General features: G+C 42.1%; 3 protein-coding genes across 3 annotated transcripts in view; all 3 read left to right on the top strand.

Moving 5' to 3' along the window:
• The window catches only part of ARNT (aryl hydrocarbon receptor nuclear translocator), a 57,158-nt gene extending 55,688 nt beyond the window's left edge, over positions 1-1,470 (top strand). Inside the window, exon 21 of the mRNA XM_069949969.1 lies at positions 80-1,470. Coding sequence (XP_069806070.1) covers positions 80-169 — 90 coding nt within the window. The 3' untranslated portion in view covers positions 170-1,470. The remainder of the gene's footprint in view (positions 1-79) is intronic.
• Positions 1,471-7,778: 6,308 nt separating this feature from the next.
• Positions 7,779-13,332, top strand: LOC138770533 (cathepsin S-like). Its single transcript, XM_069949638.1, has 8 exons — positions 7,779-7,790; positions 7,893-8,030; positions 8,114-8,236; positions 8,705-8,860; positions 10,112-10,333; positions 10,414-10,579; positions 10,815-10,920; positions 12,864-13,332. Exons 1-8 carry the CDS (start codon positions 7,779-7,781, stop codon positions 12,961-12,963), a joined length of 1,023 nt encoding a protein of 340 aa, XP_069805739.1. The 3' UTR covers positions 12,964-13,332.
• Positions 13,333-16,945: 3,613 nt separating this feature from the next.
• LOC138771439 (cathepsin K-like) lies at positions 16,946-22,021 on the top strand. Its single transcript, XM_069951133.1, has 8 exons — positions 16,946-16,970; positions 17,226-17,358; positions 17,677-17,799; positions 18,678-18,827; positions 18,908-19,126; positions 19,375-19,540; positions 20,513-20,618; positions 21,825-22,021. Coding segments are annotated over exons 1-8 (999 nt in total). The 5' UTR covers positions 16,946-16,968; the 3' UTR covers positions 21,925-22,021.
• The last annotated feature ends 1,639 nt before the right edge of the window (positions 22,022-23,660 follow it).

Raw genomic sequence — 23,660 nt, 5'->3', positions numbered from 1 at the left:
TGATCATCTTGAATCTAATGTGTCACAACCAGGTCTTCAATGTGTTTAATTGTTCATCTTGTTGTCTTCTCACCTGTAGGACATGTTGTCCATGCTGGGAGACCAGACCTCAAACTACAACAATGAAGAGTTTTCCGAGCTCAACATGTTCCAGCCTTTCGCTGAGTAAGCGGCGTTGCCGGATGCACAGATGATTGAATCCAGATGCCTACAAATGAGCAGTCGCTCAGCTCCCTCCCCCCTCAGTCACTTGCTTTCTTCCCTTGAGCCTCTGCTATAATGGCTGAGGAGATGTGATGACCATTTGCAGTGAATGACGTGGATTACATGAGAAGGATGTTGACACCAGGACATGGGGAGGAACATCACAGGGACACCACAGAACTGCCTTTTATATGAACTAAGGAGAGGCCTGATCATTTTCTCTCCTGTCTTTACCAGCTTTAAACCCCAAATATTGTGCCACCGTTTTTTTTTTGTTTTTGTTTTTTTTTTTGAATTTGGAAAATCTGCCTCCCTGAATTCTGAGTTATTGTGATCGGATGACAAGAAGCACCCCCCAACCCGAAACATTTCATTTTTATATAGTGACCTTACTGAGACTTTAAAAGACTCTATCAGGGATAAAACTTGCGTAGGATAATCACAAATGTAGCCGGTGCCTTTTTATATTGTCAGGGCAGGAAATTGCTAGAGGACAAAGAATTTCTGCAACCACCCAGTTGTAGTGCACCTAACCATACCCAGCATATTACTTCGGATCGTCCGAATCCCATGAGCTTTGAGGAGATAAGTTCTTGTCTCATATTTACTTATTTATTACGCATTGGCGACAGCAGTTTTTATATGATAAAACCATAAATATCCCAATCAGGTAACCCAGGGCCACCTTAAAGGGGTTGTGTCAGTGATCTTTGTCCAAGGATTTCTTCTTTGAGCTCCCCACTCTCTGGTGGTCCATTCGTGGCATCACATGGTCTAATATTCATTTGTGATAATACACAATATGGATTAAAATATTTTACCAATGAATGTCTACATGGCTGCCATGATTAAAAAAGGTTGCTCTTTTAAGCACTTCTTAGAAATGATCACCCTAAAGTTGCCCGTTTTGGGATATAATTGTGATCTATGACTATAATCCGGTCTAAATAAATTATATTTAGAGCGATTCATTTGTAAAACAAGTAGTGTTAAGACAGCAGCGTCTTGTGTAGAGATCACTGACCGGCCGCAAGAGGACCTCAAGCGCTCGACCAGTATACTTTCACACTATGTAATCCCAGGATTAGCACAGATTTCTATGTCTTGTATTACATGACACCTTTCTTCTGCAGGTTAAATCGCTTTTCTTCTTGACTTTTCCTTGCGCTCGCTGGTTACTTTTTTTTTTTTTTTGTGCAAAGTGTTTTATGTGTATACAATATGAAATAATATAATTTTATGAGAATTTTTACTTGTTCCTTTAAACACTGGATTCTTTGTCTTTATTCCTTTGGTCAGTTCCTTCAGGTATGGAGATCAGGGCTTTGTGAGGATTGGTCCTGGCTAAATAGAAAATGTGGGTGGTGAAAGGCCTGTGTATACGGCTCTTAAACACCTATATGTCCCCATAAATACAGAGTAGAAGCAAACCCCTGTGCGCTCTGATCTTACAGTCACGTTGATCCATACTTGCTGGTTGCAGATACTATATGAATGGGCAAAGGGAGCACAGGGTAGGTGTAGAAGCCCAACTGACCTGCACAGAGCATATGGTTGTACGAGGTTGTTTATTAACTGATATAGAATGAAATATTTTAGCAGTACCTATCCCAACGGGTAACCGGAGCCTCAAGTAAAAGGAACCTGGTAACAGACATGTTACAGATTTGCTTCAACAATGACCAAAATGCACACTGTAAGAATATAGAAACTAAAAGTGCACAGAACTATTGCAGATATATGCAACTATGACAGAAAAAGAGACATGAAATAGGGAATAAGAATGACTTTATTAGATATAAAAGGATAAAACCAGCACTGCATACAGTATATAAAACTCTGGGGGGCGGGGGAATCCGGATCCATCTGGTCCAGTAACCAGGTAACAAAGCCTCAAAAGACACCATACAGTATGGTAATGTTCTTCCCCCACCCACACTAAGGGGCTTATTCCACGAAGCGATAATCGGCCTGATTCGGCCAACTATCGCTCGGTGGAATAGAGAAAACGATCATCCGATAATCGTGTCATCGGCTGATCGTTTTATTTAGGCCCAAACCTAAAATCATCGGTCACCCACCGCACATCGCTGCGTGGAATAGCGATGCTCTGCGGGCGACCGATGATTCGAGCAGCATACATTACCTAGCAGGACTTCTCTGCTCCGTCTTCATCCCGGTGCCACGCGCAGCATCAGGTTCGGTGCTGCCCGACTGAGCTGTCAGACCACTCAGCCAATCACAGGCTGGGACCGCCGTGGCCAGCGATTGGCTGAGCGGTCTGACAGCTTCGGAGTTGATGCTGCAAGCGGGATCGGGATGAAGACTGAGCGGAGGAGAAGTAATGCCAGGTAATGCTGCAAGGGCTGCAAGGACATTGGTAACAATATCCCTGCAGCCCTTGCTAAACGATCATCGGGCTGTGGAATAGGCCCAGTAAACGAGCGGCGATCTAGCAGATCGGCGCTCGTTTACATTATTGATCAGCCCGTGGAATAGGGCCCTAAGAATGATACAAATATAAACTCTCAGGACGGGTGCTGTCATGCAGTCAGCATGTCCAAAGAATCAGAAAGAAGTAGTGTTAGTATCATGCCTAATCTATAACAATACCATTTATGACCGGTGGATAGGAAGAGCGGTCCCACCACCAAAAACACTGCCCAGTGGTATAGATTTGCTTCAACAGGTTTCAGGTTGCATGAATGTAAAAGGCCAGATATTTATTCATGCAGAATTTGCACATATATTTTGCCAATCTCATTATGTTCTGTAGATTATAGGTCCAAAAATTTATATATATATATATATATATATATATATATATATATATATATATATATATATATATAAAATCAATTGCAGCTACTTCTATTCTCCACTCTCCTACAGGAGACAAATCTATAAGAGCATTGTTAGCACTATTTGCTAGAGCGACACATGGATGTCACCTAGTAAATAGTATTGACGATGCCCTCATACAATATTTGTCTTCTCTGTGGGAGAGCTGAAGATATGTGGATTATACTATAAGTAGCAGGGATTGATGGCTATTAGTAAGAGATGATGATTTCATATTCATGCATCACTTCTGGTATAGATGAAACAGAACAGTATTGTATGTATTAGAGGTGGAGTTTTATAGGGGGGCTTTTGTGGGGTGATATTTGGAATGTCCGACTGTTGGGATTACCTTGTTTTTGAGAATAAGGGCTCAAGTCTCCCATCACATTAGACTGGTGGGACTTGCTTACATGTCGCTGTGCCATTCATTCTGTGCGAGTAGTGGAAAAAGCTGAACGCTGTACTCGCCCATACAGAATAAATGGAGCAGTGATGCCTTTCTACTTGGGTACCAATTTTCTGGGGTCTGGTCCCAGCAGTTGGACCCCCTATAATCTGATAATTATCAGCTAACCTTTGGTTATGGCATATGTTTTCAAGTTGGGACAGCCCCTTGAAAGAAGCAATCCAGCAGGAAATGTTTTGTAGCCTCTCAGCATAAGGCTAGTGTGGGTTGTAGCCTCTCAGCATAAGGCTAGTGTGGGTTGTAGCCTCTCAGCATAAGGCTAGTGTGGGTAGGTGACTGTTTTTCACCCCTACTTACCAGTCGCACCATAATGCCAAGTGTTCATAGACTTAATCTATAGGGAAAACCGAGGATTTTACCCTCAGTAGCCTTATTCTGGCAAAATACTTTTGTCTTTGCAGTGTTCCACTAGGTACGTCAGTCTGTGTTTTTTTACATGAATAGACTGGCACAGAAATGCCACTGCTGCAGTCCTTTGTTTGAAAGGTCACCAGGTTATTCCTGAGCACTGGCTCAGGAACCAGACGTAAGCGATGAACTGACAGATCAGAAAAGGAAAAGTTACCCCCCCTTCATGAATAAATCGGTGACTGCATTACCCAAGGTGGCGTTGGGATGGGACAGTCAATACAAAAGTATATATATCTAAACTTCCGGCAGGGAAGAAAACTGGGGCACATCAGCTGATAGAGTCTGCATCAGTTAAAGGGGGAGTTCAGCAAAATCAACTGGTGCTAGAGATCTGTAATTTACTTCTATTAAAAATCTCAAGTTTTCCAGTATGTCAGGCAGGAAGTGCTGTATTCTCAATAAATCTGGCGTGAGCGCATATTTATTGGATAATCATAAAGGGGAGTGCAAGCTACCTCAGAAAAACAAAACCAAACTAGGAAAAGAGCAAGCCTGAGGAAAAGAAAGTGCTCAGCACATCCAAAAATGATATATTAAAAGAAATTTTTATTATACAAAACAAGTATGAAACACACAAAAAAAGAAAGAAAGGTTTTATTGCTGTATACAGCCTAACTCCAAGGATGGGAGACCACAATAGATCAACCCCCAACCGGGATCCTCCACATGAAATAAATAACATGCATAAAAATCGAGCATCCCTCACTGATATTCAAATATAAAGGTACAATATGTGCATACAAAATAACATGATACAAATAAAGATATACAGTGGTGCCTTGGATTATGAGCATAATTCGTTCAGGGACCGCACTTGTAATCCAAATCCACTCTTAAACCAAAGCAAATTTTCCCGTAAGAGATCATAGAAATACAGACAATTGGTTCCACAAACCCCAAAATAATATCCGTAATGGATACGAGAATATAGAGACACTTGGGGGATCAGTAATGGATACGAGAATATAGAGACACTTGGGGGATTAGGAATCAATATGATAATAGAGACTTTTTGGGATCAGGAATAGTTAGCATAATATGAGGACAGTTGAGGGATCAGAATTCAGTGAGATAACATGGAGAAATTTGGTGGATCAATAATGGTTTTGATAATATTGGGGGATCAGTAATGCAGAGACATTTGGGGATCAGGAATAGATGGCATAATATGGACATTTTTGAGTGATATATAATAAATGTGACTGTATATTATTTCTTATTGTATTATAATGTAGGATTTAATGAACATTTTCTTGGGCTTCCTTTTGTTTAACCCTTTTCTCAATGCCCAGGTCGGTTTGGACTCAGCTTATGTGATATTATAACACATATAACAGCGTTATATGTGTTATAATAGTGTTTGGTTCCCTTTAAACTGAAACGAAACCGTAGACCCCCTACTGACAAGAGTCACCCTCCAGCATTTAGGTGAGGAAAAAACCCCTGTGCAGAAAACCTCGGGGGAGCCATGGCTGGAGAGTTGCAGAATCTGTACATTTTATCTGATTTACAGACAACATTTGGTTTCATTCATTTAGCTTAAAGTGACACTGTCACCCCTTTTTTGCATTTTGACTGCTCTCCACAGGTGTAAAGGGTAAATGTTACAGCTTTCATTACTTATTTTATATTATACCTCATGGTGCTTGTTCTGGTAAAAAGTTGTTTTTATCACCTGTGGATTGGTATATGTGGGCAGGGCCTCGCGGCCTATGTGCCACATCGCTCCACCCTCAGCACCACTTAGCCCCGCCCCCATCCAGGACTCCATCCACATATGCCCCGCCCCCCTCATGGCACTGATGGGGGGGCTAAGTGACGCTAGAGGCGGAGCAATGTGGCACAAAGGCTGTGAGGCCCCGCCCACATATACCAATCCACAGGTGATAAAAACTACTTTTTACCAGAACAAGCACCATGAGGAATAATATAAAATAAGGAATGAAAGCTGTAACATTTACCCTTTACACCTGTGGAGAGCAGTCAAAATGCAAATAGGGGGTGACAGTGTCACTTTAAGCGTTGGGATTTATCATCTGCACGCCAATACCTACCTCTATGTTTATGTCCCTAGGTGATATCTGGCCACTTGAAGCTAGATATGCCTGTAATGAATGGCTCTTCTTAAGAGTCTCTTGTATGAAGAATTTAAGAGCCTTTTCTGATGAAGCTTGCAGACTTTACCATGTGATATACTGTTTATCTGCCCTCACATGTCCTAAGTTAACCCAATACTGCATGAAAAAGATAAAAAAAACAATATTGCAAAATTTTGCATACTTCAGTCTGGAGATTACCTTTCCCTGTGAGCAAAGCTCGGTCATCAGCTGATCGCTGTTATTGCCTTGTTTATAGGGTGCACATCTCCCCGTGTAATGAGGGTGTGCGGACGGTGAATGAGGGGAGCAGAGGGCTACAGAAACCAGTGATTATTTGTGTCCCTTGTGCAGTAGTCGAGCCTTATAAAAGGCTCATTAAACGATCTCCGATCTTTAAGATCGGTGCTTTATTACTGCAAGCATTGGCCTGTTAGGTTGAGCAACCCTGATAGTTGTTACTGAACCAACTTTCCTAGTAAAGGGGTTAATGAAGACATTCTCGGTGTTCTAGGTGGGGTAGTGAAGGGTTAACCCAGGTGACAAACCAGGTGGTTTATGGTATTAAAGAGATTAATAGATTAATAATACCTAAGAACAGTCCTGGTTCTTGTAAGAAATGCTGGAACTCAGACTTATGAATAGATTATGCAGTTTTGGGGGTAATCCCAGGTGGATGATAGGGCAAATGTCTGTGATTAGTTGGCTGTTGTTAATGCCTGCTTTCCTGATGGTGTAGGGTAAAGGGGTTAAAGGGGTATTCCCCCCAAAAATTTTTTTGCATTAATACATTGCCCACCCATAGCTTTCCATCTTTCCATTATCAATTAATTATGGATTCTGCACAGTTTTGCTGTTCTCTAGATGCATTCACCCCCACCAAATGCATAGAATCATCAAATCTCAGTCCACTCCGACACCGCACCCTGCTCCTGGCCCCACCCTCCATGTCGGGATCACATGTCCTCTGTCTTTTCAATGGGCTGGCAACCCATACCTCAACTCTTCTCAACTCTGCTATGTCACTACCTCAACTCAACTCTGCTATGTCACAATCTCACCTCAACTCTGTTATATCTTGTGGCTATCAGCTCTGCCTGCTACATCATGTACTAAGCATTGCATGATAGGAGACGTAGTTTTCTGGCCAGCGCCATGTTGGATATAGATTGGCTTTTTTTAAAAAAAATTGGAACTTTGGAACGGAAGCAGCTAGAAAGACTGGAGATGGCTCAAAATACTCAGAGGGACTTGGTGAGTAAGACCAGCTATAGGTTTGGGAGCATTGTTTTTTAGCTCTTGGGGGGGGAATACCCCTTTAATTCTCTTTAATCCTCTTACCAGAGGCGAGTCTGCTTGAAGGTAAGCAAAAGTTAATGGAGTATAACATAAAACATGCAATCCATCATGCAATCCTCCCTTTAATCATGTTATTACCTGGACTTCACTTTAAAATTGAAATGTAAACTATTCCAAGTGTCACATCTTCAAGATTTTGGCAAGTAGGACATCCCATCAAGCTTCACTTATTTCTTGGCATTCATGTAGTTTCGAGAAAGATAAGGTAGAAGGTTCTTGAAAATCCCCTCCCTATCCAATCATATAAAAAAGCTGGCATCCTTTATGTGGCATTAGTGCCAACATCTCACAGCTGTCTTTCATATTCAACAGGTAGGTATATGGGCTTCCAGTCTACCTTTCGGATGGGCGGAAATTCATGGGGGGTTCTTCAATTTTCTATATGATTCTTGGTAAAAATGTGGTACCTTGTAATGATGGACTTCAAGTTTGTTTTCTCTGTCTTTACTTCTCTCGTGTGCATGATCCATTCCTCTACATGTGTTTGCACATTTACACATTTTTAACTTTAGAAGACCATGCACTTCCTTGTGGTCCACCTTATAAGCCTGGTAGCCATCATGATGCCTGTTGATTGCAGTCCTGACCCCAGTCTTGACGGCCACTGGCACTTATGGGCTAAAACCCATGAGAAAAGGTACAACAATAAGGTGGGTCTTGTGTCTGTCTAGTCTCAGCTTGATAAAATAGCCGCATATCTGTTTGCAATGCCGAATTGTTGTGAATGTTATAGGAGGATGAGCTGGGAAGACGTATTATCTGGGAGGACAATCTGAAGTTTATCATGGTTCACAACCTGGAATATTCTTTAGGTCTTCACTCCTATGAAGTTGGGATGAACCATCTTGGAGATATGGTAAGAATATTAATACAGGTATGTTGAACAAGGCGTATAGAGCTCTATTGTTTTTCCTAGAATAAGTGAAAACAAGCTACACAAAAAGTTGGTAGTACGTATCTAATCTACTATGGATGACCAGTACTTGGTGTGTAGGCTATATTTTACATCACCCGTGTGGTTCTATACATAGAGGCTATACAGTGGGACAATAGGTAATGATAAGAGATGAAAGCTCAGTGCGATCACTTGGCATTTGATTACCGGTGGCTGACAAAGTTGGATACAGCCCTAGAAAACATGGATACAGCATAGGGTGCTGGATACAACATTTGTCAGTCACCAATAATCAAACGCCAAGCAATCACACGCTAGCATGGGCGAGTCGCGCTCATCCCTAGTAATGATCAATCTTGTTTCCATCCATCTGTACTTCTTTCCGAAATAAGATTTCACTTACAAAGAATTTCTCCATCTGTCTTACAGAGTAGCGAGGAGGTGTTGGCTACCATGACTGGGTTCAGACACGTAGATATTTCCCAAACCAATGATACAAACTTGTCGGAGGATGTATTAAAGTCAAAGGTCCCTGAATCCATAGACTGGAGGACACAGGGTTGTGTGACAGATGTGAAAGATCAGGTAAATACAGGTTATATTCAACTGTGTCCTCCAGGTTATATTCAACTGTATGGCTACTATACTATGTAGAGAAAGTGTGGAGGTTCAAGACCAGTAGAACATTGAGACAAGCTGGTCTTCCAGGTTAATGATTAACTTTAAACTTTATTAACTGTTAGGTTATGAAATAACTAAATCAAAGATACATGATGGATTGTCATCGAAACTCCCAGATCAGATACATATCTACATTCCACACAAAAACTAAACCCATCGCACATCAATGACACTACTTCCACGGAGCATCAGAGAAGCGATTGCTGGATTCATGAACCAGAGATTGTGTGGAATGTGGATATGTCTGTTGTCTATTATCATATGATACTTGTGATCCCAGATACATAGTGCTCTGTCACTTCGGTTACCAGATGCATAGAATATTGTGCACACTTTTAAGCACCAGTACACAAGACATAGTGGAGCCTAGTAGATTCAGGTAAATTGCACTTGGTTTCTTGTCCCATGTTCCCATATATGTGATGCACTGTCATTCAGATTACCAGATACATAAGTCGCTGTCACTTGTGTTCCCACATATATGATGCATGGTCACTTGGGTTTCCAGATACATGAGGCACTGTCACTTGGTTCCTAAACACATGATACATTGTTACGGTGCGTTTACACACAAAGATTTATCTGAAAGATTTTGGAAGCCCAAGCCAGGAATGGATTTGAAAAGGGGAGAAATCTCAGTCTTTCCTTTATGACCTGTTCTTTGTTTATAGTCTGCTCCTGGTTTTGGCTTCCAAAATCTGTCAGATAAATCTGTGTACTCGCACCATTACTTGGGTTCTTAGATAAATGGTGCATTAACACTAACATTAGATATATCTAGATACATAAGGCACTGGACACATAAGGCATTGACCCGTAGGATTTCAGATGCACGTGTATAGTCATATAGTCACGACCCCCACTGAGTGATTGCCCACCCAACCAATCAGTGAATGGGACAGGACACTGCACCAGTCACTGACTAGCTGAGTGGGCATGACATTGCTGCTGCAGGAGCCAGGTATGTGACATACTTATGGTAAACGGGACCTCAGAAGCACAGTAATGGGTGAGTTCACTTGTTTGCCTACCATTTTTACGTTGGTGGGACTTTCTCTTTAAACAGTATATAAAACAACCTCTAGATAATAGAGAGAGTAATATTTTCCTCTGGATTGGTGACCTCTTGACATGATCCATATTTATCTACCCTAGGGTCGGTGCAGTTGTAGTTGGGCATTCAGTAGTGTGGGGTCACTGGAGTGCCAGCTGAAAGTTAGGAAAGGTAAGTTGACCACCTTGAGTGCTCAGAACTTGGTGGACTGCTCAAGCTCATATGGGAACAATGGATGTGCTGGAGGCTTCCTCGTGGCAGCGTACAGATATATGATTGACAATGGCATAGAACCAGAAGGCACCTACCCATTTGAAGGACAGGTAGGATAGTAGTAGAGTACTGATAATATTAGTGGTGGCTCAGAACAATACATCATAGAGCTATGTTCTCTTGTTACTAGGATGGGACATGCCACTTCAGTACCACAAGGAAGGCCACAAGCATCACCAGCTACAAAATACTACCATACGGAGATGAAAATGAGCTGAAACAAGTCGTGGGCAAATTGGGTCCTGTGTCTGTGGCTATTGATGCCGGACGGAGATCTTTTTACTTATACAAAAATGGTATATACATATTTCCAAAGATGTATGCATGGCTAACTGTTCTCATGGGTATGGTTCCAAGTTGCCTGCTGTGGGCAAAGGGCCCACCATGTACAAAGGATAATCATTGACTTATTTGATTTATCTTTTTTTGCACAATGACTAGGTGCAGAACCTCCCATTAGGTGCCTAGTGGCAAATACAGCTCTGAACATCTGACTATAACTCTTAACACCCATTTTCTATCCATTACTAGGTGTATACTATGACCCACAGTGCTCCAATTCACAGCCAAACCATGCTGTACTTGTCATTGGATATGGTGCAGAAGATGGAGTAGAGTATTGGCTTGTTAAAAATAGGTAAAACTTATATTGTTTTATGTCTATGTATTTTTCTGCCAACAGGCTGATGTTTACCATAAGGAACTGGTGGGGTGGACTAAAGAATAGACCATTGCGTTTGGACTCACCAGTCACTAGAACACCAAGGTGGACATTTATGTCCAGGCTTATTAGCGGGGGGCTTAAAAATGTCCCCACAGTGCAGAGGTTCGTTGGATTCATGTACAGGAGCAATGCCTCTACATAGTTACATAGTTAGTAAGGGTAAAAAAAAAAACATGTCCATCAAGCTTAACATAAATCCTATGTGCATTAGAGCCCCTCCATGTGCGCACACAGTAAAACCTATGCCAGCTCAGAGCTCTGACGGAAAAATGTAAAATGCGAAGCACACAGAGGCCAAGCCCCTTTAGCTTGTGGCCGCACCCCTATTTACCCCCTCCCCACCCCTCTGGGGCAAGTGGTGCAAAGAACCCACTTGTGAATGAATTATTTGTGAGACAAGCGTTTGCAAATAGATTTACTAGCAAATGTGCTCTCTGCGCCATGAAATGGCTGCTGCACCACATAAATAATAAATAATAAACCAATAATAAATAATAAACCAATAAATGTCCACCTAAGTCTATTCATTCAATCATTTTATGACGCTGTTTTTCATAGGTCCATGGACCATGGTCCACGTAAACCAGTCATGTCAAACTCTGGCATTATTTTTGGCCCGCCATGCTTTTCCATTTCTGTGTTAAATTTGGCCTGACTGACGTAGCAGCAGATTATAATATGGGTGGTCCATACAGCCGATCGGACCGCCCATATTATAATCTTATAGGCTGCAGGCAGTTTTTAGCCCGTGGCCAAGAAGTATCTCAGTAGTGCCCCAACACTGGCAATGTGGTGATGTCATCGGGCGCCTCCTCCGACGGGCGCCTCCTGCAGCCTCTGGAGCCGCAGGAAGGGTAAGTCCAAGCTAAGGGGGCAGTCATGGACAACTACAGTAGGGGCTGGCTTCTATTTTAGAGACTATTCTGGAGGGCTGACTTCTACTTAAGAGACTTAGGGAGGGCTTGCTACTATATAAGACTACTGGAGAGGGCTGGCTACTATAAAAAAAAACTATTGGGGGAGGGCTGGCTACTATATAAGACTATTGTAGAGCCCTGTCTACTATATTAAACTATTGGGGAGGGCTGGCTTCTATATAAGACACTATTGGGGAGGGCTGGCTACTATATAAGAGACTATTTTAGGGATGGGCTTCTATATAAGACACTATTGGGGAGGGCTGGCTTCTACATAAAAGACTGTTGGGGAGGGCTGGCTACTATATAAGAGACTATTTTAGGGACTGGCTTCTATATAAGAGACTATTGAGGAGGGCTGGCTACTGTATAAGACACTATTGGGAGGGCTGGCTACTATATAAGACACTATTGGGAGGGCTGGCTACTATATAAGAGACTATTTTAGGGACTGGCTTCTATATAAGAGACTATTGAGGAGGGCTGGCTACTATACAAGACACTACTTGGAGGGCACCCTACTATATAAGGCACTATTGGAAGGGCTCCCTTCTATATAAGACACTATTGGAAGGGCTGGCTACTATATAAGACACTATTGGAAGGACTGGCTACTATATAAGACACTTGGCTAGTATGTGGGGCACTGTTGGGGGGGGAGGGGCTACTACATGGGGAACAATTATGGGGTACCTACTGCTTGAGGGTTATAATGGTTAAATACCATGTGGGGACAATTACTTTAGGACAGGCAGTGCCAGGAACGTTGGACGCTGTTCTGACAGTGACAGAAGCGACGCATGAACTGTTCATTAAATATAAAGGTTGGCCCACGACTTTGTCCATTTTTTTTTATTTTGTTCCACTGTGTATTTGAGTTTGACACCCCTGACATAAACCATCCATAAAAAGATAGTAATGCGGCTCTTTTCTTTCCAGCTGGGGACCATCATTCGGAGATGAAGGTTACATAAAAATAGCAAGAAACCATTATAACCACTGTGGAATCGCTAACTTTGGCTCCTATCCAGTTCTTTGAAGAAATCACCTTGTAATACTGAAAACTCATTTCTTGTGACATTCATGTATTTGTCTGGGTAGAGGTTTTAGGGAATGTCAACCTTGTTCATTCTGTTTTGTTAGAAAAGTCCGCAAACGCTAAGCAACGATATGTTTTAATTTGTGGTGGGATGTTTTCTTACAGCACCACCACAGGAGAAATCAAGTATTACATGGTGCTCAATGAAATTAGTAGGCTGTCTATGTAACACAGAGATTGTCCAGGTCCTCCACAATGAGAGATGCTCTTCTGTCTAATAAACGTGGATCATAAATTAATACCAAATTTTCTGAAATAACTTGGATCCTCAAGGATTCTTTACTGAGCATAACATTGTGAAAATAATAAGTGAGAAAAGTATTCTAATAAAAAATACATTATAATAAATACTATTGATTCTTCTTGGTCAGAGTGGATTTTTTTTGGCATCTGTAGAGAGTAATTTTATCAAAATGGCTCAAATGTATACTAACACGATAGTGGAAGAAAGGCCTAGTACTCTTCTGTGATAACAAAAAAAACGTAATAAACAAGTGTTCTTTATTTGTAATCCCCAAAGCAAGACATCATATTGATCAGGAAAATGTTAATGTAGGGAAGTTAGCTCTTATTCATTGCACTATAGTGAGTAAGGACTAACAGTCTAAAATGCATCAGCCTTTTCCTGATAATGTCTTGTGGTATAAATTACAAATATGGAAGAACGCTTTTCTTATCACGCATAATATTCTTCCACTATATTCTCATCTAAAGGACAGACGTGTAGCTTTGTTGCTGGAAAAACACAGGTTTTTTTAGAACCTATGGCCATCAATTCATGTGCACCCCTTTTTTGGGAATAAACATTCCTACAAATGTTCATTAGGCCCTTAAAGTGTGTGTTGGCCCCCGACTCTCCCCCATTTGTTCTCTAGGACCCCCAGAATAATTCAGACCTCAGTACAACACAGAACCCCCTATCCCATGTAACACTCCTCCATCCTCCTCAGAGAACACATGAATGCTTAGCCATGTCGGACTGTTCATGCATATGGAGAGATCAGGTATTTTGGGGGAATTTTCTATAATACTTATAAATGGCCCCTCCACGTTCCTCTTTGGCTCACATACAGATCCTTGAAGAAGAAGAGTGCCGGTTGTAACTATATCTGAATGATGTGCCAGAGTAATGAAGTCTTCCGTATAGCTTTTACTAGGCCTCTTCAGTGTTAACTTATATAGCAAAAAAAAAAAAAAACAGTGATCTGCTATAAACTCCAACTCCCATCATAAGACCTATAGAGCATCTGCTGTAGACTGATGATTCCGCTCACCCCAGGTAACAAGGTCTGGACCCTGTGTCACTCTCTAGGACGGGTCCCCCAAATCTAGTGGGCATAAGGTGGTGCGAAGACCCAAAGGTCAAAACACAGGCACAAGGTATTCTCTTCTTCTAAGTATTCTTCTACCTCATCCTTAAACATCCTGGCAAAGCACAGTACTAGGGTTGGGACTCTCACGATATCCTCCTCTCTGCTCCTCTGATTCCTTGTATCGTTCTACACATAACTAAGTCAAAACGTCTGTACTCTTCACTATACTCCTATCACAGAACTGGATCCTGTATTATCAAGTGTTCTATCGTCTGTATTATCAAGTATACTATCAAGTGTTTTCTCAAGAGAAACTAATCCTGTCAACGTAAAGTTGTATTTCTGATGCACACAAGTACTTTACAGTAAACCAAAGATTATTTATGATAAAGAGATTTTGTGATTCTTCGCCTCACACCGACACAGTGTACACTACATCCTTGGGATATTTACCTTTTCTGTGGGTTACGGTACCGATAGTCCGGGAGGGTCAATACACCACTCAGGCCAACCGTGATAACATCCCAAGGGACCCCATAGCAGCCCGGCGGGACACTGACCACAGGGGAACAAGGTACAACCGGCCTTCTAAACTAAAAGCAGGCGTGCCATCACACCTGTGTGCCCATCCGGCACTGACGTCCCGACATAACATCTTAAGGCCCGGCTGTATCTCGGCAAACCACCACCGAAGTGGTGTCACACTTCACCATCTAGCAAGTGACCGGCCGCACCTCCGACACAACATCCCAGGGGGTCACCACACATAGAGCACTCTGTTTTTAATACTTTGAAAAGTTTATAGCAGAAAGCAACATATTCATTATAATATAATCCTCAGCTGCTTCAGAACCTCTTTTTGAAGATAAAGTGAGACCTTTCTGTCAGGTCTATACAATGCCACAGTTTACCCCCAAAGGCCAGCCACAGACCCCAGAATGAATGGAGATTAATCCTGTACTATAGGGATAGGCCATTACATATGGTCTGTGTAGTAAACACTGCCTATACCAGTCTGTAACCAGTTCCTCTGCTGGAGATGAGTATTGCCTAAGATCACTGCACATAATTCTGCTCCATCTGTATATTTAGACAATGAGAGGAAATGAGTTCAGGGTTAGCTGGTTCTCTGTCTCAGCTCTTCCCCCTCATATTCCAGTCACTGTCAGCTGACAGATCATCATGTGATTTTTCCACAATGGAAAACAGATGTTACAAGTCAGTCAATGCTGGATAGTCTGCCCTTATTCATATCATCTGACAGTCGGTCCTGCTGAGAGTGTTATTGTCTTAATTTTTCTATTATTTTCTCCCATAGTTAAATTGTAAGTTAAACTGAATGACAACTTACCTGCCATTGCACCTTCCACAGATGTCACATAATTTTTCCAGAGCCTTGAAAGACAAATCTGCATAGTCACATGACTTAAAAGGACCTACTGCAGTGTCCTGGTACCCATATCCCAGCTACTAAAAATCTAATAGTTGTGGGGCTGAGTATCCTAAGTTCATTTGTATACACTGTCATTTTGCTTGTCCTTCTCTGTGCAAACACTGAAGTTCATGGGTTAAAACTGCTTTAGATTTGCTACTCCTAGTGGTCACATGTGAGGAACTTGGTCATATGAACAAAGCACCTTCAATCTAAAATGTGGTCTGAGGAAGCAGTCTCCAAGGTTTACCCTTTCCAAGTGAAAACCAATCCTTCCGGGGGCTAGGCCTTTGTAGTTGACCAGAAGAATGAGAATTCTACACCCATCTTCTTCTTTTTGTTAGGCCCTATACAAAGTCTTTGGCCCAATTAGTTTTCAATTCTTAATAAGAGGGACCAATGGCTTAATAACCAGAGTAACTGGAGCCCGTGCACCCAAGGCATGTTTCGCTGCCACACGCAGCTTCTTCACATCTTTGCAAAATGATTTGCCCATGATAAAAGGACAAGGCTTGTCCTTTTTTTGTTACCACTGGCAGTCCACTCCATAACTGTTTGATTCCTTTTTTACTCATGTTGAGGTTGGTCTGTGAGTCTGCACCTCAGTGTACTTTATATTATTGTGTCCTTAAGTTGCATTGTAATATGCCTTTGGCTGTTTTTATTCTTTGATAAAGCTTCTTTTTCAAGTTGTATTCATCACCAGTAGCAACACTAAAGGGCTTATAGTGCCTAAAAGTTCATTCCAAGACTTTCATCCAGTAAAACTCCTTTAGGAGTTGATTGAAGACGAGGAAAAGCTATGTTCATACACTGTGGAAATTGAGTGGATGGTTGTCATTTAATGGCAGATAACGGCCGTTGTTTCAAAACAATGTTTTTGGAGTGACAGTGCCCCTATAACTTTGAGATTTCAAATAAATAAAATGTATTATTCATGCCGAAGGTATTCCCTGGTTTACTATCCTCCCCCCCCCCCCCCGGTGTCTAATCTTTTGCTGTCCCATCCTATCACAATAATCATGTTATGTAGATACCAGGAGAGATGGGGGCTTATTCTGCGCTGAGTCAGCAAGCTCGGGCTCTCCTGTATCAAAGTTTTCCACCAAAACTTCCCCATCCTTAACTATATAAGAAGCTGGAAGACGGACACAAACAAGCCTGAAGTCTGAAAGGAAGCCATCTAGCAAGACGTCCGAAATGTAAGTAAGGATCATTACTCCATCAAAGGATCTTGTGTGTCAGTGGACACCTTGCACAACAGAATGGACTCCATTGTGACTTCCATTTAGACTCAATTGATTTATGAAGATCCATCAAGACACTGAAGTGTCTATTGTTTTGATGGGAAAGCTAGTCGTACATGCAGCTCTATTTTTTCCATTAAAAACTACATGTGGCAGATGTGATGAGAACATTACAGGCTTTGGTCATTAGTCATTCCTTCTCATCTCCAGGGCAATGTTCTGGTTTGGTCTTGTGGTTGTTTTGCTGCCTCTGGTGACGACCACCAGTCTATATCAAGATGAGATGTTGGACTCGGAGTGGGAACTTTGGAAGAGGACTCATGGCAAGCAGTATAATGGTCAGGTGAGTGCCTTCCATCCTAATGTGGATATGATGACCTGTAATAGAGCAGGCTTAAAAGGACATGGAATGACTGAAGCCAAACTGTTTCTCCATTGCGCAACATATGAGCCATAGGAATAATTTGCCTAGTAACTGTATTTTGTCAAATTTGTCAAGTCCCTGGAACCTAGTCTGTCTGTTTGGGTCTGTCATTAAATCCAGGGAAGACAGGCGGTGAAGTGTAGGTTATCCCCATATGCCACCTTGTTGCAAAATGCTTGACCTGCCTGTTCTTCAGTGACGTTCACACTAAAGCTTTTCATGTCTTTATTCTTTCAGCTCGATGAGATTAAGAGACGTCATATCTGGGAGAAAAATCTGAAGTTCATCAACAACCACAACAAAGAGTATTCTGAAGGGAAGCACACATATGATCTGGCCATGAACCATCTGGGAGACATGGTGAGAGACCACCTTTTTCCCATAAGACCCCATTTTATTGTGGTTTAATGATCCGTGAGGACGTTGTAGAGACAGAAAAAGGGATTTATAGTGTAACTGTGGTATGCCTGTGAAAATCTGTGTCATATGTCATCCTCTCAGTACCTGCCCCACAATATTTGTAAGGTGTCCATACAGGCTTTGGCCACGTTCAAATGCTGTATAACAGCGGCCATTCTGTGACAGGGCCATGTCACAGTACGGCTGCTGTCTGTGAAGTTCACCCCGACCGTTACTGCGATATCGGCCGGATGAACATTACTTTTTTAAAATTGGAATACGGCACATTCGGTTGTGCCAGCGTTCCAATTAGCAGACAATGTAAAGTCCGGCCGGAATAGCGGCCGCACAAAAATGACATGTCAGTGGAGATTTATCAAACATGGTGTAAAGTGAAACTGGCTCAGTTGCCCCTAGCAACCAATTAGATTCCACCTTTCATTTTCCAAAGTGTCTGTGAGGAATGAAAAGTGGAATCTGATTGGTTGCTAGGGGCAACTGAGCCAGTTTCACTTTATACCATATTTGATAAATATTCCCAGTGTGTATACACTCCGGCCGGGATTCCATACTAATTAAAGTGAACGGCCGTTGTTTAATGAAACTATACGTTGTGTGAACGTGGCCTTAAATAAACAAGTAATAGAGAAAAGGACCCACTGCAGTCACCTGAACAAGTTTGGGGATTGTAGACTCTGCCCATTAGAGGGGATTGGGGCCTCCTCTCTGGCCAATGCAGCCTCCCCAGAACTCCAATTTTATGTATATATAACTTTAAAGACTTCTGGTACATTTTGTTTTTTATTTGACTTTAATATACAATTCTGTTTTAATGAAAGACTAGTGAAGAAATTGTTAAGAAGATGACTGGATTAAAGGTCCCAACCAATCGTCAGTCTAATAACACGTATGAAGCAGACTGGAAGGCCCGAATCCCAAAGTACATTGATTATAGAAAAAAGGGTTATGTGACCCCAGTACAGAATCAGGTAATTTCTATAAGTGTGAAGATTTATCCCCTTCCCCTTCTTCCATACTGGCGACATACGCTATATTCTTTTTCCTGCAGGGTGCCTGTGGATCATGTTGGGCCTTCAGTTCAGTGGGAGCTCTCGAGGGTCAGCTCATGAAGAAGACAGGAAAGCTGGTGTCCCTCAGCCCTCAGAACCTGGTGGATTGTGATACGGATAACTATGGCTGTCAGGGAGGATACATGACCAATGCGTTTGGTTATGTGAGGGATAATAACGGCATAGATTCTGATGCTACCTATCCATATATCGGTCAGGTGAGCCTTTCCAACATCTAGTCAACCAATGTGTTCAATACATACAGATCAACAAGGGATCTGTGGTGGTTTCCAATAGTAATTTATCTGATGTGTTGCATGCTATCCTGTCCACCACTTTATTAGAAGGATCAATAAGGGCATCAATATAAGAATTTGCCTGTGCAAATAATAAAACAGAGTATTGTAGAGGCATGGACACAGACCAATCCTTGTTTCACTTGATTCGATGAGTTTTCTTCTGTCAGGATGAAGGCTGTCTCTACAACCCATCCGGAAAAGCAGCAGGATGCAGGGGCTTTAAAGAGATCCCTATAGGAGATGAGAAGGCCCTGAAACGAGCGGTGGCCCAGGTTGGTCCTGTGTCCGTCAGCATTGATGCCAGTCTGTCATCTTTCCACTTCTACAGTAAAGGTAAGAAATATCATCTTGAGTAGGTATTGATGTTGGCACTTGTGTCTGTCTGTCTATCTATCTATCTATCTATCTATCTATCTATCTATCTATCTATCTATCTATCTCATAATTAGATGTATGGATCTAAATTGTGATTACTAGATGATTGGGTCAGAGCATCTCTATATCTGCAGGTCTTGTAGAATGTTCCCTGTATACAGGGGTAATACCTACCAAAAGTGGTCCAACACCTTGTGCTAACTAGAATATGGATATGTCTGTGATACTGTACTCATGTATATGGGGCTATATAGCTACAGAGTCATCGGAGCCGCCATGCTGGGGTTCACTACCCACATTGCCTATAGTGGACATTTGAACATTATACCTAGACCATGGAACAATGGAAGAAGGTGGCATGGTCATGTTTCCTTTTACATTATGTGGGTTGGAAGTTGTGTGAGGGCCACTTACCTGGGAAGAGATAATACCAGGATGTCACTTTACCAAAATAGGATCAGCTCTATAACTTGCACTTTTGACATGATCCCATGCAGTCCTCTAATGGCACCTGCAACGTGAAAGTCCCATTATAGGCAGTTATAATAAATCCTTGTAGAGAATACTGGCAGCACTCACCCTTGGATGCAGTGCTCCTACTGCAATTAAAAGGAATTCATTACATCCAAGGGTGAGTGCCACCACCATGCTTTCTCTACAAGCAAGTTGTGCTGTGGGAAGAAGACAAGCCAGTGACGGCAGTGTGATGATCTGAGTAATGTCCTGCTGGAAAGCCTTAGGTCCTGGCATCCTGCTGATGTTATTTCGATCCATGCCAGCTACCCTACCAACCTCACTATGTACAGATCTGCTGTATCTGCTGCTAGTGTCTGACACCACATGGCACACCCAGGCCTCCATAGGTTAGAGTTGTTGTGGCATCATTAGAATTTAATGTTATGACGCCTGGTGTATATACTATCATTTCAGGAGTCTATTATGATAAAAACTGTGACCCTGAGAACATTAACCATGCTGTCTTGGCGGTTGGCTATGGAAATATTAAGGGTGTAAAGCACTGGATCATCAAAAACAGGTATATGACAATTCTCTATTGTAAATGTTTATCAGGTGGTTTTATAGATTTATAGACCTGTGAATAATGAAGTCTGCCATACTATAAATCACATACATATTCATTTCAGGGACTCTGAGATTTTAATTCGTAATGACCTTTATATTAATGTGAACTGAAATGTACACCGTACAGTATGTCTAGTATATATAGACGGATAGACATAGAGAAAGAGAGAGATCCTGATGATAACTTATCAAACTGACACTTCTAACCATGTCGGAAGCTTCATTGAAAACCTATGAGAGGATCTGCACCATGCAGTTGCAATGTAGTTCTTGGCCACATAGTAAAGTATTGTTTTGTAGAACCATTTATGGCAATTGCCGTGCTTTTCCCCCATCATAACTTAAGGTTGTCTCTCTTGCAGCATTGTCCAGTTGTGAATGTGGTCACCAAAAAGGGAAGTAGGAATTATGGTCTTAAAAAAATTCTCAGAAAAACCTAGTTCTGTCTTTATTAAGACCAGTGTCTCATATGCTGAACAAATGATCATTAAAGTGAAACACACCAAATCTGTTAAAAGGAACAACTTCTTTATAAATAAAGAATGTTTAAAAAAAAAAAGGAACAACTTCTTAATCACTGTATGGAAGTCAGAAATTGAAATCTATGAAACCTATATCTTAAGGCCCTATTCCACGGAACGATTATCAGCCGTATTTGGCCGTTATGGCCGATAATCGTCCCGTGGAATAGAAGGCAACGATCAGCCGACATTGTTCATGTCGGCTGATCGTTGCAGTCGTTTGTTTTTCAACATGCTGAAAAACAAACAACTGATACAGCAACGATCTGCTGTCTTCGCTCCGTGGAATAGGAGCGACGGCAGCAGCCGCTGCTGTATGCTATGGGCTGCCTGGACGATCTAGCGATCACCCGGGCAGCCCCCCCCCCACCCCCGCAACTTCCCCCCGGCCCTCCCCTGACTCACCCACTTGCTGCTGCAGCGTGGAATAGTGGCGGCAGTGAGCGGGGAACGAGGAGCAAACGAGCGCTGACAGCGCTCCTTTGCTCCTCAAGTCGACTGGTGGAATAGGGCCTTTAGTATTGATATGTTTGTCTAAAAGTAGTAGACTACAGCCAGAAATCAACACCAACTTTTCCAGCACTTTTCAATACTGAAAAGTTGTTTTATTTTTACATGCATGTTCTTTTCTCTTTCAGTTGGGGAGAGGATTGGGGCAGGAAAGGTTACATTCTGATGGCCCGAGAGAAGAAGAATGCCTGTGGCATTGCCAACCTTGCCAGCTTCCCACTGATGTGAACAGCTAATCCATACAAGTCATACAGTGACAGCACCCTACACTGATACAAGAAATGACTGTGATTCAGACTACTGTTCTTAAAGGAGTTCATCAGGCATGGGAGCATGTAATAGTGCTCACACTTCTAATAAACTATGTGCTGCAACCCCTGCGTGGTGTTCTCCTTGCTCATTGACATATTGGGACGCCATTCATTCACAATCGCAATATATCATATAGACATAAAATAAGTATAATTGGGTTATGATATGCAGACGTGCTCCCCCCCCTTCTTCTATCTCCCCCTTCCCATTGCCCAGCAATTGTTGACCTTAGTTGCATAGACCAATATGCTCAAATCCTTTGATATCGCCATGGGGGCCTGTCACCTCTGTTCGATTGTCAAGGGGGCATAAACCTAAGTGCTCTCTCCCCATTGAGAAGTGAGCGGTGGTGAACACCCTGTTTACAGTCTAGTCCCTTACAACAGTAACAAACCTAATGCCACTGATTTTTCAGAGGAAGGTTACAGATCCTCATTTTTATAAATGGTACCCGACAAAATGGAATTCAGTGTAACAAGATATCATTCATAAGTGCTATTAACTAGGTAGTCCCATCTCAACATGTTACCCCTTATCCTATGGATATGGATTACAAGCTGATCAGTGAAGGTCCAACTACTATGGACCCCACTCGTACAGATAACAGAGACAACATTGTCTTTAGAATGAAACTAGACATGTCTGATCACCCCCACCCCTTCCCGATGGACTACTATGTAGTCATAACTGCAAGTGCTGGTCAGGCGTGCATGCAGTTAAAGGGACATTGGAAGAATCTGGAAGACATGCTTGGCCACCGGGTGCTGCAAATGATGACAGTACAGGGGTTCCAGTGTATTGCAGGAGCAGGTCATTGGGCCCCTTAATGTGGCGGGCCCCGTAGCAGACGCTATGGCTGCTACATTGGTAGTTATGCCCTTGGAATGAATAGTAACACAGACATGTCAAATATTTTGATTTTTCAAGGAAGAAGCATTAAGCTGAACACTTCACTCCCTGGCTCCCTGCAATTTCCATCCTGTTCCAGGACATGGGCTCCATACACTTACAATAGAGCCTGTGTACTGCAGCAGGATAGAAAAGCTGAAAAAGGGAAGCGCACAGCTGAGTGGTTCTCCTGGCTGTATCTAACAACTGGTGGGAATACCCAGAGCTATATAAAATGAAACTCGATCCACACAACGATTTGCTGCATTGTAATTCTGCCAGAAATAAGTGACATGCCAATTATTTCCATGATATTTGCATGGAAATTTTCCATCGCATGTGAACTGGGCTGTGGGACAATTTCTATAGACACTGTAGCCCTGATTTACTAATGTGATTCCGTCATCAAATTGAACGTTTTTTATTGACAGTTCAGAGATGCAAGGTACTGGAAGGTCCAAAACTTTTTGACTTTCTAATGTAAAACTGAAGCTGGTGTGTCTTCATCTGGTTTGGGGAGTTTAGCCAGTTCATGTGTTGTTCCTGCTATAGCACAATCCTTACCAATTCAATATTTGCTTAGTTGCTTCTTATTTTGCTTTTATGTATTATGCTGCCCAGTGAAGCCCCTTACAAAAAGTATATGGTAAGTATATAGCAGATTAAAATATAAAAATTATATCAACAACATCAACATAGGCAAAAGATGGTCCATGGAGCCATTGATAAAGGCGTTGGGCCGGGGGCCACCTCTGGATTGCATT

The sequence above is a fragment of the Dendropsophus ebraccatus genome, chromosome 13, assembly GCF_027789765.1.
Source record: "Dendropsophus ebraccatus isolate aDenEbr1 chromosome 13, aDenEbr1.pat, whole genome shotgun sequence".
NCBI classification, from domain to species: domain Eukaryota; kingdom Metazoa; phylum Chordata; class Amphibia; order Anura; family Hylidae; genus Dendropsophus; species Dendropsophus ebraccatus.
Note: the sequence above shows the minus strand (reverse complement) of the source record. Positions and strands in the feature narration are given on the sequence as shown.

What these genes read in the sequence shown, in the direction of transcription:
- LOC138770533 (XM_069949638.1), top strand. An exon ending in TGAACCATCTTGGAGATATG is followed by an intron (nt 8,237 to 8,704) that starts GTAAGAATATTA and finishes TCTGTCTTACAG; the next exon opens with AGTAGCGAGGAGGTGTTGGC. An exon ending in TGACAGATGTGAAAGATCAG is followed by an intron (nt 8,861 to 10,111) that starts GTAAATACAGGT and finishes TATCTACCCTAG; the next exon opens with GGTCGGTGCAGTTGTAGTTG.
- LOC138771439 (XM_069951133.1), top strand. An exon ending in GCAAGCAGTATAATGGTCAG is followed by an intron (nt 17,359 to 17,676) that starts GTGAGTGCCTTC and finishes TTATTCTTTCAG; the next exon opens with CTCGATGAGATTAAGAGACG. An exon ending in CCTATCCATATATCGGTCAG is followed by an intron (nt 19,127 to 19,374) that starts GTGAGCCTTTCC and finishes TTCTTCTGTCAG; the next exon opens with GATGAAGGCTGTCTCTACAA.